This window comes from Manis javanica, chromosome 10 (genome assembly GCF_040802235.1).
Source record: "Manis javanica isolate MJ-LG chromosome 10, MJ_LKY, whole genome shotgun sequence".
Lineage (NCBI taxonomy): Eukaryota > Metazoa > Chordata > Mammalia > Pholidota > Manidae > Manis > Manis javanica.
The window spans coordinates 88,655,466-88,669,689 of NC_133165.1; the positions used below are offsets into that span (position 1 = coordinate 88,655,466).

The 14,224-nt window shown below is 54.9% G+C and overlaps 1 protein-coding gene across 12 annotated transcripts in view; it reads left to right on the plus strand.

The window, feature by feature from the left end:
- The window catches only part of KMT2D (lysine methyltransferase 2D), a 39,515-nt gene extending 25,342 nt beyond the window's left edge, over positions 1-14,173 (plus strand). For 7 of the 12 annotated variants that reach the window (XM_073213572.1, XM_073213578.1, XM_073213579.1 and 4 more), the window contains exons 40-56: positions 62-2,851; positions 2,992-3,132; positions 3,257-3,424; positions 3,576-3,735; positions 4,354-4,438; positions 4,611-4,786; positions 4,889-5,019; positions 5,718-5,850; positions 5,929-6,056; positions 6,207-7,347; positions 8,253-8,389; positions 8,484-8,614; positions 9,098-9,145; positions 10,308-10,593; positions 10,813-10,886; positions 11,015-11,123; positions 11,277-14,173. In XM_073213572.1, coding sequence (XP_073069673.1) covers positions 62-2,851; positions 2,992-3,132; positions 3,257-3,424; positions 3,576-3,735; positions 4,354-4,438; positions 4,611-4,786; positions 4,889-5,019; positions 5,718-5,850; positions 5,929-6,056; positions 6,207-7,347; positions 8,253-8,389; positions 8,484-8,614; positions 9,098-9,145; positions 10,308-10,593; positions 10,813-10,886; positions 11,015-11,123; positions 11,277-11,369 — 5,931 coding nt within the window. In that variant the 3' untranslated portion in view covers positions 11,370-14,173. The other 5 variants (XM_073213577.1, XM_073213583.1, XM_073213580.1 and 2 more) reach the window with 4 other exon arrangements.
- Positions 14,174-14,224: the final 51 nt, after the last annotated feature.

Below are 14,224 nucleotides of genomic sequence, written 5' to 3' on the forward strand. Positions count from 1 at the left end.
GGAAGAGGGGTGGCACGGGCAGGCAGGCTCTAGGCTGACCCCCGCGGCCCTCCTGTACCAGGTGCGGAAGCAGCAGAAGGAGCACACGAACCTCATGGCGGAGTATCGCAACAAGCAGCAGCAGCAGCAGCAACAGCAGCAGCAGCAGCAGCAGCACTCGGCAGTGCTGGCCCTCAGCCCTTCCCAGAGCCCACGGCTGCTCACCAAGCTGCCTGGTCAGCTGCTCCCTGGCCATGGGCTGCAGCCTCCACCAGGGCCCCCGGGTGGGCAGGCTGCAGGTCTTCGCCTGCCCCCCGGGGGCATGGCACTACCTGGACAGCCTGGTGGCCCCTTCCTTAGCACGACCCTGGCGCAGCAGCAGCAGCAGCAACATTCTGGTGGGGCTGGGGCCCTGGCTGGCCCCTCAGGGGGCTTTTTCCCTGGCAACCTTGCTCTTCGAGGCCTAGGACCCGATTCGAGGCTTTTACAGGAGAGGCAGCTGCAGCTGCAGCAGCAACGTATGCAACTTGCCCAGAAACTGCAACAGCAGCAACAGCAGCAGCAGCAGCACCTCCTAGGACAGGTGGCAGTCCAGCAGCAACAGCAGCAGGGCCCAGGGGTACAGGCCAACCAGGCTTTGGGGCCCAAGCCCCAGGGGCTTCTGCCTCCCAGCAGCCATCAAGGCCTCTTGGTCCAGCAGCTGTCCCCACAAGCATCTCAGGGGCCCCAGGGCATGCTGGGCCCTGCCCAGGTGGCAGTATTGCAGCAGCCACAGCAGCAGCAGCAACAGCAGCACCCTGGGGCATTGGGCGCCCAGGGTTCTCACAGACAGGTGCTTCTGACCCAGTCCCGGGTGCTGAGTTCTCCCCAGCTGGCACAGCAGGGTCAGGGCCTTATGGGACACCGGCTGGTCACAGCCCAGCAACAGCAGCAGCAGCAGCAGCAACACCAACAGCAGGGCTCCATGGCAGGGCTTTCCCATCTTCAGCAGGGTCTGCTGCCACACAGCGGGCAGCCCAAACTGACTGCTCAGCCCATGGCCACCTTGCAGCAGCAGCAGCAGCAGCAGCTTCAGCAACAGCAACTTCAGCAGCAGCAGCAGCAGCAGCAGCAGCAACTTCAACAGCAGCAGCAGCAACTTCAACAGCAGCAGCAACTTCAACAGCAGCAGCAACAACAGCAACTTCAGCAGCAGCAGCAGCTTCAGCAGCAACAGTTACAACAGCAACAGCAGCTGCAGCAGCAGCAGCAGCAGCAGCAGATGAGCCTCTTGAACCAGAGTCGAACTTTATTGTCTCCGCAGCAGCAGCAGCAACAGCAGGTGACACTCGGCCCCGGCACACCAGCCAAGCCTCTGCAACACTTTGCTAGTCCTGGAGCCCTGGGCCCAACCCTCCTCCTAACGAGCAAGGAGAAAAGCATTGTAGAAACAGCTCTTCCTCCAGAGGCCACTGAGGGGTCCACCCCACATCAGGGAGGGCCTTTAGCAGTAGGGATTGTGCCTGAGCCAGTGGCCCCTGAGCCAGGGGAGGTAAAGCCCTCACTCTCCGGGGACTCACCGCTCCTGCTTGTCCAACACCAGGCCCAGCCTCAGCCCCACTCTGTGCAGCTACAGCCGCCTCTGAGGCTCCCGGGACAGCAGCAACCACAAGCCAGCGGGCCCCACCCACCAGGTGTGGGAAGCCACGCGCAGCCAGGCAGTGGATCATCTGAGGCCTCGTCTGTACCCCACCTGCTGGCCCAGTCCTCTGTTTCCTTCGGGGAGCAGCCTGGGCCCATGGCCCAGAACCTTCTGGGCTCCCAACAGCCCCTCGGATTAGAGCGGCCTGTGCAGGGTAACACAGGGCCACAGCCTGCCAAACCAGGATCTGTGCCCCAGTCTGTGCAGGGCCTACCTGGGGCTGGACTCATGCCCATGGTGGGTCAGCTTCGGGCACAGCTCCAAGGAGTCCTGGCCAAAACCCCACAGCTGCGGCACCTGAGCCCCCAACAGCAGCAGCAGCTACAGGCGCTGCTTGTGCAGCGGCAGCTGCAGCAGGGCCAGACCGTGCGCCACGCCACGCCCTACCAGGAGCCTGCTGCCCAGCCCTCTCCCCTCCAGGGCCTTCTGGGCCGCCAGCCCCAGCCTGGGGGCTTCCCTGGACCCCAGACGGGCCCCCTCCAGGAGCCAGGAGCAGGGCTCCGACCTCAGGGCCCACCCCGGCTTCCCGCCCCACAAGGAGCCTTATCCACAGGACCAGTCCTTGGCCCTGTCCATCCTACACCTCCACCATCCAGCCCTCAAGAGCCAAAGAGATCTTCCTCACAGTTACCTTCCCCCAGCACTCAGCTTCCCTCTGAGGCCCACCTCACCCCAACCCAGCCAGGGACCCCAAAACCCCAGGGGCCACCCTTGGAGCTGCCTCCTGGGAGGGTCTCACCTGCTGCTGCCCAGCTTGCAGATACCTTCTTTGGCAAGGGTCTGAGACCTTGGGACCCCTCAGATACCCTAGTAGAAGCCCAGAAGCTGGAGCAGAGTGGCCCGGTACCTGGGCATCTGGAGCAGGTGAATGGGCAGGCAGTGCTGGAGCCACCCCATCTCAGCATCAAGCAGGAACCTCGAGAAGAGCCATGTGCCCTGGGAGCCCAGGCAGTGAAGAGGGAAGCCAACGGGGAGCCAGGAGGGGCACCAGGTACCAGCAACCACCTCCTGCTGGCAGGCCCCCGCTCAGAGGCAGGGCATCTGCTCTTGCAGAAGCTTCTACGGGCAAAGAATGTGCAACTCGGCACTGGGCGGGGGCCCGAGGGGCTGCGAGCTGAGATCAACGGGCACATTGACAGCAAGCTGGCTGGGCTGGAGCAGAAACTACAGGGTACCCCCAGCAACAAGGAGGTGAGTATGCTAGCTAGAGAGGAGCCTAGAGAGAGAGAGGGCCCTGGAGCCCAGGGCATAGTGAGCAGGTCTGGGTGAAGCAGAAGAGGTGAGGGCTCTGAGGAGGACAACCACCTTCACTGTGATTTTATCTGGCTTAGGATATAGCAGCAAGGAAGCCTTTAACACCGAAGCCCAAGCGGGTACAGAAGGCCAGCGACAGGTTGGTGAGCTCCCGAAAGAAGCTGCGAAAGGAGGACGGGGTCAGGGCCAGCGAGGCCTTGCTGAAACAGCTGCAACAGGTGATCCCAAGGAGCCAGTCCCCTGGTTCCAACCCAGGGTATGGGGGCTCCCTGGCCCCCAGCTGTGTAGCTGCAGAGAAGTACACGCTGCAGGTCTCCAACTTTGTCATTTTGCCCCTTTTAGGAGCTGTCCCTGCTGCCCCTAACAGAGCCTACCATCACCGCCAATTTTAGCCTCTTTGCTCCCTTTGGCAGTGGCTGCCCAGTCAGTGGGCAGTGCCAGCTGAGGGGGGCCTTTGGAAGTGGGGCACTGGCCTCTGGCCCTGACTACTATTCCCAGCTGCTTACCAAGGTCAGAAAAATGGCAATACCTTTTGGGGGTGATGAGCTTCTCTGCTGGGGGGGTGGAGGTAGGCGTGGAGATGGCTGAGGTAGTATGGGGTCAGGAGATGGCGTCAGTCTCCCTTTGCCATCTTGCACACAACACCCCACCGCATTCCCAGAATAACCTGAGTAACCCGCCGACACCACCCTCGTCGCTGCCCCCCACCCCACCCCCATCGGTGCAGCAGAAGATGGTGAATGGCGTCACTCCATCTGAAGAGCTAGGGGAGCACCCCAAGGATGCCACCTCTGCCCGGGACGCTGAGGGCACACTGAGGGGTAAGTCAGGAGCAGAGTGGGCCTCTCCTTCCTTAGTGGGATTTGGTGGTTGGGGTCCAAGCCAGTTAGTGTGCCATTCCACACAGTTTGAGATACGAGCAGTTGCATGTTGCCCTGGGTGCACACATGATGGGGCCCCTGAGAAGGAAAGGCCTCTTCAGCACAGCTGGGTTGGTAGCCAGGATGGGCTTCAGTGGGGGAGGATGGCAGCTAGAGAACTAATGAAGCTTTTGATGAGGAGCAGCCAAACTTTAGTGGGTATAGAACTACAGTCAGGTCTGGATTTGAATACTGTGTCCCACATTCATTTAGCTGTGTTACTACAGCCAAGTAATACAACTGACTTGGGTGAGCCTCAGTTTCCTCACCGTATAGTAGGTATTATGTACTCATCTGCTGAGACTGTTAAAAGATGATAAAAGTAGATTATACCTAAAGCCCAGGGCCTGGCATATAGGAAAGGCTCATAAATAAAGCTTGCCTGCCGTAAACTGGTGGTGGATCGGTAAACAGTGGTCATGATAGCTAAGCCAGATCTTGTACTAGTTAGGCCTGAAATGGGGGAGAAAGCACCCTCAGCCCTGGCTACCCTCAGCCTGCCATTTTCTTTCTCTACAGACCCCTCAGATGCTTCAGAGGTGAAGAGTCTAGACTTGCTGGCCGCCTTGCCTACACCCCCCCACAATCAAACTGAGGATGTCAGGTGGGAGTGGGACCAGAAATGAGGGTAAAGAATGGGGGTGGTGCACAGGTTGCCTCATTATTCCTTTGGCCAATGGTGGATTTCAAGTAAGGCTATGACAAATACTAATTTCTAGATTTGGGAGGGGAAGTCTGCAGGGTTATAACAACAAATGTCCACTTTTGGCCTCCAGGATGGAGAGTGATGAGGACAGCGACTCTCCTGACAGCATTGTGCCAGCTTCGTCTCCTGAGAGCATCCTAGGGGAGGAAGCCTCTCGTTTCCCTCAGCTGGGCTCAGGCCGGTGGGAGCAGGATAACCGAGCTCTCTCCCCTGTCATCCCTATCATTCCTCGGGCCAGCATCCCAGGTAGAGGCTCTCTGCACAGGGGCTGGGCCTGGCTGGGATGTCAGAGGCTGGGAGAGAGAGAGAGGCAGCTGGAGCTTATTCAGGTCCCTCTCTCTCATTCAGTCTTCCCAGATACTAAACCTTATGGGGCCCTAGACCTGGAAGCCCCTGGAAAGCTACCTACCACAACCTGGGAAAAGGGCAAAGGAAGTGAGGTGTCAGTCATGTTGACGGTCTCTGCTGCTGCGGCCAAGGTGTGTCCTGGGGGGTGCCTTGGAAGCCAAGCATACACTGGTCAGAGAGCAGTTCCTGGAACTCATCTGGATAAAATCGATCATTCAAAACTCTGTACTGAAGACCTACTGTGCATGAACCCTTGGGCTAGAGGCTATGGGATTACCGATTAAATGAAAAACATGACAGGTCCCTGCCCTCAGTGCGCTCACAGTCCAGTGGTAAATACCCAAGTTATCAAACAAGGAGAGTATGTATAGTGCAAGAAATGCTGCAAGACAGCATGTCCACAGTCGCATTTGGTGGAACTCTTTTTTTTTTTTTTTTTTTTTAACATTAATAGGGTTTTGTGGTCAAAGAAAATTGGAAATTCCAGTTGCAACAATAGAATAGGTTTCTTTACTAAATAAGATTCCTCAGATCCTTTAATTTGCTAACTTGTATGTCATGAATCTCATAAGTTGTGGATATGGTATGTGTCATTTCCTAAACTTAGTGGACACAGATCCCTTTGGGGGTACTTTTGTTAATGCCACAACAGTTTGGTAAAGGCAGCTGTAAGGGAAGTTCATGAGAATGGCTAGATGGCCCAGCGGCAGGACTGAGCAGACGCTTGGGGTATTGTGTTCTGGGTGTCCTTGTCCCCAGTGAGCTAGTGATAGGGCTCACTCTACATGCTGGTGACACAGCTCTTTCATCCCCTTTCCTGCCCTGGCAGAACCTGAGTGGTGTTATGGTGGCAGTGGCAGAGCTGCTAAGCATGAAGATCCCCAACTCCTATGAGGTGCTGTTCTCAGAGAGCCCTGCCCGGGCAGGCATTGAGCCTAAGAAGGGGGAAGCTGAGGTCCCTGGTGAGTGTGGCAGGAAAACTCCTTGGGGCCTGCGGGGGATGATTCTGGTGGGAGGCTCTGACCCCTTCCTACCTGCAGGTGGGAAAGAAAAGGGCCTGAGCAGCAAAGGCCCAGAAACTGGCACTGACTGGCTGAGGCAGTTTGATGCAGTGTTGCCTGGCTATACGCTCAAGAGCCAGCTAGACATCTTGAGCCTCCTGAAACAGGTGGGTCTCCGGGAGAAATGGGGGTGGGTATCTGGCTAGGGCAAAGAAGGCAGAGGGCTTTTGGGAGAGTGGAATCAGGGTGGGTGGAAGGATGGGGCTAGATAAGGGAGGAGCTGGCACTAATGATACAGGGCACGTGCCCTCCCATAGGAGAGCCCTGTCCCAGAGCCACCCACCCAACACAGCTACACCTACAACGTCTCCAATCTGGACGTGCGACAGCTTTCGGCCCCGCCTCCTGAGGAACCCTCCCCACCCCCATCCCCTTTGGCCCCCTCTCCTGCCAGCCCCCCTGCTGAGCCCCTGGTTGAACTCCCCACTGAGCCTTCAGCTGAGCCACCAGTCCCCTCGCCTCTACCGCTGGCCTCATCCCCTGAGTCAGCGCGGCCCAAGCCCCGAGCCCGGCCCCCTGAGGAAGGTGAAGATTCCCGCCCCCCTCGCCTCAAAAAGTGGAAGGGGGTGCGCTGGAAGCGGCTGCGACTGCTGCTAACCATCCAGAAAGGCAGTGGGCGGCAGGAGGATGAGCGCGAAGTGGCAGAGTTTATGGAACAGCTTGGCACAGCCCTGCGACCTGACAAGGTGCCTCGAGACATGCGGCGTTGCTGCTTCTGTCATGAGGAGGGTGATGGGGCCACTGATGGGCCTGCCCGCCTGCTGAACCTGGACCTGGACCTGTGGGTGCACCTCAACTGTGCCCTGTGGTCTACGGAGGTGTATGAGACCCAGGGCGGGGCTCTAATGAATGTGGAGGTCGCCCTGCACCGAGGACTACTAACCAAGTGCTCCCTGTGCCAGCGCACCGGTGCCACCAGCAGCTGCAATCGCATGCGTTGCCCCAACGTCTACCATTTTGCCTGCGCCATCCGTGCCAAGTGCATGTTCTTCAAGGACAAGACCATGCTGTGTCCAGTGCATAAGATCAAGGGGCCCTGTGAGCAAGAGCTGAGCTCTTTTGCTGTCTTCCGGCGGGTCTACATTGAGCGGGATGAGGTGAAGCAGATCGCCAGCATCATCCAGCGGGGAGAGCGGCTACACATGTTCCGTGTTGGGGGCCTTGTATTCCACGCCATTGGGCAGCTGCTGCCACACCAGATGGCCGACTTCCACAGTGCCAGCGCCCTGTACCCTGTGGGCTATGAGGCCACACGCATCTACTGGAGCCTTCGCACCAACAACCGCCGCTGCTGCTATCGCTGCTCCATCGGCGAGAACAACGGGCGGCCGGAGTTTGTCATCAAGGTCGTCGAGCAGGGCCTGGAGGACCTGGTCTTCACCGACACCTCTCCCCAGGGTGAGCACTGGGTCCTTGAAATGGTGATGCGGAAGTGGGCACATTTCTCCTGGAATCGCCTTTACAATATTGAGAAGAGATCTGCAGGGTCCCTGTGAGTGATCTGCCTCCTCCCACCTGGGACAGGCAGAGGTCTCTTGAAGATCCCCAGAGAAAGTGTTGTAGCCTCTCTTTAGTCACCTAAAATGCCCTTGTGATTGACCGTATCTCGTTGGTCTAATAACTTCGCATATTCTAGCTCCTTTACCTATCCTCAGAGGAACTAAAGAATACAGTTCTGAGACCCTATCATCTGGCTCACTCAACCTGGTCCTAACCATGAGTTCCTTAGGGTGGTTTTTCCCTGGACAAAATTCTTTTGATCTTAGTTTGGCGTTAATGATAAAAGTAGCAGTAAGATAAGTTACCTTTTAGTGAGGATGTGCTATGTGCCATAAATTAAGCTAAGTGACTTAAAAAGATTATTTTGTTCACGCAACCCTATGAGGTAAGTACTGTTATTATGCCAAGTTTATACATAAAGAAACTGAGTCTAGAGAGACTGAAGTATTTGGCTTACGGTTCCATGGCTAGTACTAGAACCTGACTCCAAGTCTTCTCAACTCCAAAGCATGCCTGTTGTTCTGGCTCTCAGCAAGGCCTGTGGCCTCTGCTAAGACTCATGGGCCCTGGGTTCATGTTTCACCGTCACAAGGCTCTCTGATGCTCCTTCAGGGTGGGAAGTCCTCTGGCTTGTTGACAGAGTGGGACTGGGAGGCCAAGAAGGGGTCCTAAAGAACCACACACCCTTGTGACAGAAAGGTATGCAGGCTACAGGAAACAACTTTAGCTCAGGGTCAAGTTTAGGGCTGAAGTCATTGAACAGAAGTTGCCTCTGAGGGCTGCTCTCTTTCCTTGCCTCTTAGCTGTGTGGAATCGCATCATTGAGCCTGTAGCTGCCATGAGAAAAGAGGCTGACATGCTTCGGCTCTTCCCTGAGTATCTGAAAGGCGAGGAACTCTTTGGGCTGACGGTGCACGCTGTACTACGCATAGCTGAATCAGTAAGAAGGGGGCTGGGAGGCCAGGCGGGCACTGTAAACTTTGGCCCTTCCCCAGAAATGCTTAGGCTAAGGTGAGCATTACTTGTGCCCACAGCTGCCTGGAGTGGAGAGCTGTCAAAACTATTTATTCCGCTATGGACGCCACCCTCTGATGGAGCTACCACTCATGATCAACCCTACTGGTTGTGCCCGATCAGAGCCTAAAATCCTCACACACTACAAACGGTGAGCTTGTGGGTCTGGGGCCAAGGGATGTGGGTAGGGGAGTCAGTAGGGATCCTCCATTCAATTAAGAGAGTTCGGGGTTACAGATCAGAATTCCCTTGGAGAGACTGGGGGTTCACTCTAGGCCTCCTGATTAGCGGGTATGCACGTATCACTAGGCTATCCCTATCCTCCCCAACCTGCTCAGGTGGCCTGGGTTGACCTGAAATCTAGGATAGACTTATCTTGGGCACCCTGGGAATGGCTGTTGGGGAGGTTCTGGGTAGACAGTGGTGAAATTTTATGAAATATATAAGGGACCCAATCACTTCCTTTCTCTCCTGTTTTGCTTCCAGGGAGCCTCCCAAACCTCAGATGCCCCATGAGTATTAGGCTCACCTTCCCTTCCCCAGGCTTGAGTTGGTGTCAAAAATAATTAGAAATATAATAGAAAAATAATAAAACCTTACATTTGTATAGCACTTTATACTTTTTTTTTCAAAGCGTTTTCACATCCATTATCTCATTTGATCCTCACAACAACCTTATGAGGTAGGTAGGGCAGGTGGTATGACCCCCATTTTACAGCTGAGAAAAACTGAGACCCAGAAAGGTTAAGTGACTAGACAAAGGTCACATAGCTGGGACCAGAACCTTACCTTTTGACTTGTTCACCGTTGCTTCTGTGTACCACAGTAGCCTGGCCCTGGTCCCTGGGTAGAGGGAGGCAGGATCCATGGTTGCAGGGCTTTCTTGAAGTCCTGTGGTTGCTCCTCAGGCTGTTGTAGAGTACCAGACTCTACCCCAGTCAGCCCTGGTCCTGGATGCTCTACAGCAGTGGTTTTCAAACTGTGTGTGTTCTGAAAAGCCCTGGAACACATAGCTGAGTGGGCAGAACTTGGTCCTCCCTAAGCATATAATCCCTTTCCCCAAATTGGATTCAATCAGAACAATTCCGTATTCATCTAGTTTATGTACTGGAGTTCAGTAACATTTTGTAAAAAAAAAAAAAAGGTAAAAAAGGAAAGATTTTTGCTAAATAAAAAGGAATAAAAAACGTTTGAAAACCACTGCTCTGGGATGGGTGAGAATTTGGCTGGTGCCCTAGGGTGGTGAGAAGGCATTCTGTCAGGCAGCAGTCATTCCCCTGCACTGAGCCGTCTGTACAGAGCCCAATGGTACATCAGAGAAGGGGACAGTTTGAAGAAAGGAAAGGATACTGCCTTTCGGCTATGAATTCAGAGCCAGTTTTAATTAAAATCCAGCCCAGTGTGGGAGACTCAGCCCCCATTTTCAGGGCTTCTAGTATGTGCAGGAGGTAGGGCTCAGACATTGGCACAAACCATGAACTTAAATTCCAGGCCTGGGCTGCTTGGGGAGGACCTCCCAGAGGAGCATGGCCTTGAATATGGTTTGGCAGGAGGGTGGTGGAAGGTGGGGAGATGGGAGAGCGGGCTCAGTGTAGGGGAATTGGCGTGCCCCTCCCCTCCCCCAGCCCCTCTCCTCATCCTGTGCTCTGTGTGCCACCCAAGGTGACAGAAAGGTACCCATACCTAGTTGGTGCATCACCAGAGCCAAGACCTAGATGCCTCCACTCCATTCCCAAGGCAGCACATGCCCCTAACTGGCATGTTGCATGTCTCAGGGAGGAGGTGGGTGGGGTGTGCTTGGTTTGAGGGAGAGCTGTCTTGTCATGGACTGTATCACCTCCCAGGCCTCACACTCTGAACAGCACCAGCATGTCCAAAGCATATCAGAGCACCTTCACAGGCGAGACCAACACCCCGTACAGCAAGCAGTTTGTGCACTCCAAGTCATCTCAGTACCGGCGACTGCGCACTGAGTGGAAGAACAATGTGTATCTGGCTCGCTCCCGTATCCAGGGCCTGGGGCTCTATGCAGCCAAGGACCTAGAAAAGCACACAATGGTTATAGAGTACATTGGTACCATCATTCGCAACGAGGTGGCCAATCGGCGGGAGAAAATCTATGAGGAGCAGGTATGGGCTGACGGGCCATCATGGTGCATGGTCCATGTGCATCCAAGGAACAAAGGGCTGGATTGGGCTTGGGAGCAGGTGGAAAGCTGTGGGAGGAAGAAGAGAGAGGCAGGAGAAACAGTAAGAAATAAGCCACTGCTCAAGTCCGCAACCTCATCCCACCACCGCCACTGCCATTCTCTGATACTCTTGCCCCTTCTGCAACTTCTGCCTTTCTAGAACCGAGGCATCTACATGTTCCGAATAAATAATGAACATGTGATTGATGCTACCTTGACTGGAGGCCCTGCCAGGTGAGAGGGGAATGAGGAGGGAGGGATTTGTGGTCCCTGAGGGTGACCCTCTGGGGGTGGGCCAACCAAGGACCCAAAATCATCCCAGCTTAGTTGCCTGGCATTCCTGACTGTGTCCCACTGCCCAGGTACATTAACCATTCCTGTGCGCCTAACTGTGTGGCGGAAGTTGTGACATTTGACAAGGAGGATAAAATCATCATCATCTCCAGCCGGCGAATCCCCAAAGGAGAGGAGGTGAGAGGAAGCCTCCTGTGTGTCAAAGTAGCTCCTTCTTCTCTGCCCTTCCCCAGAGCCCAGTTCCAAGACCACTGCCCTCAGGTCAGATCTCTGCCCTCCCCCACTTCCCCTGTGGGTGCTGGCATTGATTTTGCCTTCTTCTTTTTCCAGCTGACCTATGACTATCAGTTTGACTTTGAGGACGATCAGCACAAGATCCCCTGCCACTGTGGAGCCTGGAATTGTCGGAAATGGATGAACTAAGAAGCTTTGAGGCTACCAGGCAGGGGAGTCCCCCCACCCCCAACCTCTTCCCTGAAAGGGATGAGGGGGAAGAGAGGTAGCAGCCAGAGCCAGGACCCAGGGCTGGGGCTGCCGGCTAACCGGAGCCCCTGGAGCAGGAGGCTGGGGCAGAGGGCCCTAGGCCAAGCCCACCCTGGGCACCAGGGACAACCTTCTTCCCTGCCACCGGCCCCCAGGCTGGCATCTCTGCCCCCAGCTCCAGGAGGGGCCAGACAGAAGCAGCCATTGGGCATCTCAGGTTCGAGGGGGATATGGGCCGGGAACTACCCAGAAGCATCTGGGAGGCAGCAGGGAGTGGGGAGGAGGATGTGTGGCCGGGCCTCACAGCTCTGCTGCTCCCACCGACCTCTCCGGCCCAACGCAAGGCTGCAAAGAGACTTGACTAAGCTTGACAATCCCAAAGGCCGGGTCCCACACCTGGCCCTGCCTGCCGGGTCCTGCCCCCACCCTCACCCCCATTCCCTTCCCTCTCAATCTGTCTCTGTCTTCCCCTTCTCCTCTGTGTTTCTGTCTCTCTATGGGTTGTGTTTCCTTGTTTTCCACTCTGACAAATGCAACATGAACGGGAAAGAGGCGCCCAGCTGCCCAGGAGGGCAAGCCAGGCATGCCGGGCAAGGAGACCCCGCACCCACACCTACCTCATTTAAGTGTTGGATTTTTTGCTGTTTTGAAATGTGAGACCCTCTCCAAGCCCCTACTGCCCCAACCCTCTCTCCCACCTCACTGCCCTCTTCTGAGTGGGTGGAAGGGGGTAGGAGGAGTAAGAAAACAACAACAAAAAATCCATCTTTGTTTTTAATTATGGGCAAGGGATGGTGGTTAAGGCTAATGATGATGAAGATTGGGGATGACTGGCCCCTAGTTGCTCTAGGACTTCCTTCTCCATCTGGATATGGGGGCAGGAGGGGTGTGCTAAACCTAGGACCAGGATATCTTCCTCCTGTTTTCCCAATCTCATCATGAGCCCATTTGCCCTCCAGCCCCTGGATGGGGTGGGTGGGTGGTAGGGTGAGGGCTATCCCTGAGTGGCATGCCCATACCCAGTGAGGCAGGGTGTGGCCCGGAGCTCCCACTTTCCCTCAGTCACCAAACTGCTGCTGGTCTGGTGGGAAGGGGTGGTGATGTGGGGGTGGGGGAGCTTAGTGTCAGCGCGGGGAGGGTGGGGGGTATTTATCTATTTATACATGGGATTGTACATAGTCTTGTGGGGCATGGGGGAGCCGGCTGGAGGTGAGAACCCTCCCCTCTCCCCCCACCCCCGGGGAGAGCAAATGTAAAACTACTAATTTTTGTGCTTTATATATTCTATATAAATATATCTATTTTCTTTTTACAAAACCAGTTTATAAATGGTAGGGGGGTGTGGGGCGGACACATGGAGCTCCCCTTGTGGGGGGGCCCCCTCCATTACCCAACCTACCGCCCTTTTCCTCACCCCTTCTCCCCACCCCCTGGCTGTGACTGCTGTAAGGTGGGGGTATAGAGGCTGGGAGATTCCCACCCCCTGTTGTATAGTTGGACTATGTTATAACGCACAAAAGTGAGCTGGCCCCAGGGGGAGCCAGAGGGTGATGGGGTCCTTGCCTCCCTTTCCTTCCCCTTTCTGCCCAAGCTTGTGCTGCAGTTGAACCTCTTCCTGGGGGTAGGGGTAGGTCAGGTGGGTGAGGCCCCAGACCCCTCTCTGTAGGGAGCCGTGGGAATGAAGATGAAGCTTATATGCAGTTCTCTTCTAGGGGCTGTGGGCAAAGGGCATTTTGTAATTAATATTTTCAAGAAACAAATGTCTGGAGTGTAGGAGTGGACTTGTTGGCAGTGGATGGGTGGGCCTGCTGGAGGGGGAGCACGGTCGCTGTTGTGATTTTAGGTTTGTTTTTGTTTTGTTTTTGAATTTGGGGGGTTGCGGATTGATGGGGGTAGGGAGATTTTTTTTTTTAAAGCTGCTTCCTCAACTGTTTCAAGCTGCAAATGTATAAGAGAACAACATCCCCTATCCCCACAGTAACCACTGTAATTAAATCAGACAGTGGTGAGACTGGGCTGCTGCCCCCAAAGCCATTGGATGTTCCTTTTCCAAGAGCAAAAGGTCTAGGCTACAGGGAGGGGGAGATTGGCTCCTGTGAATCAGGCTCTGGTTGGGGCTTGGGCCCTGGCTTTAGGAAGAGGGGATGGGGCAGACTTTGTTAAGCATATGCTAGGTATCCGATAGTCCTGTAGACTTTAGTGAAGAAACCTTAAACAGTTTTTAATTTTTATATAAACTAACTCAGACCCAAGCTACAAGGTTGGAATTTTGGTTGTTGGTTTTGTTTTTTTTTTTAAGTACCCCGCCTGTATAATTGCATCAGAATCCCCCCTCCCACCCCGCCCTCCCCACCCCCGTGTTTGTATTTTGGGTTGGTTTACACTTGCACATACTCAATTTTCAGTTTTTCCCCTTTACAGTCTTCTCCCCACCTTCAGGACCCTCCCCCTTTTTAAAAAATAAATCGCTGACAAGTGTGAATCCCGTGAAGACTTTATTTTGTGTTGTGTGTATCCTGTACAGCAAGGTTGGTCCTTCGTAACAACGGATGAAATGGTTCCCCCTTTTAAGGCGCCCTCTCTCCCTCCACCCCCAGCGCCCTCGTCCCTGGCATGTTTTGTATCAGCGATCATTCTGAACTGTACATAATTTACGTTGCAAGAGGCAAAGGGCAAGTTTTGGATTTTGCTTCTTCCAAGTTTGTTTTTAAGCGACAAATAAAAAAAGAACATTTTAAATACAAGCGGCTCCGTCCCGTCACCCTCGCCGTCAGCCGGATCCGTGAAGCCTTAGA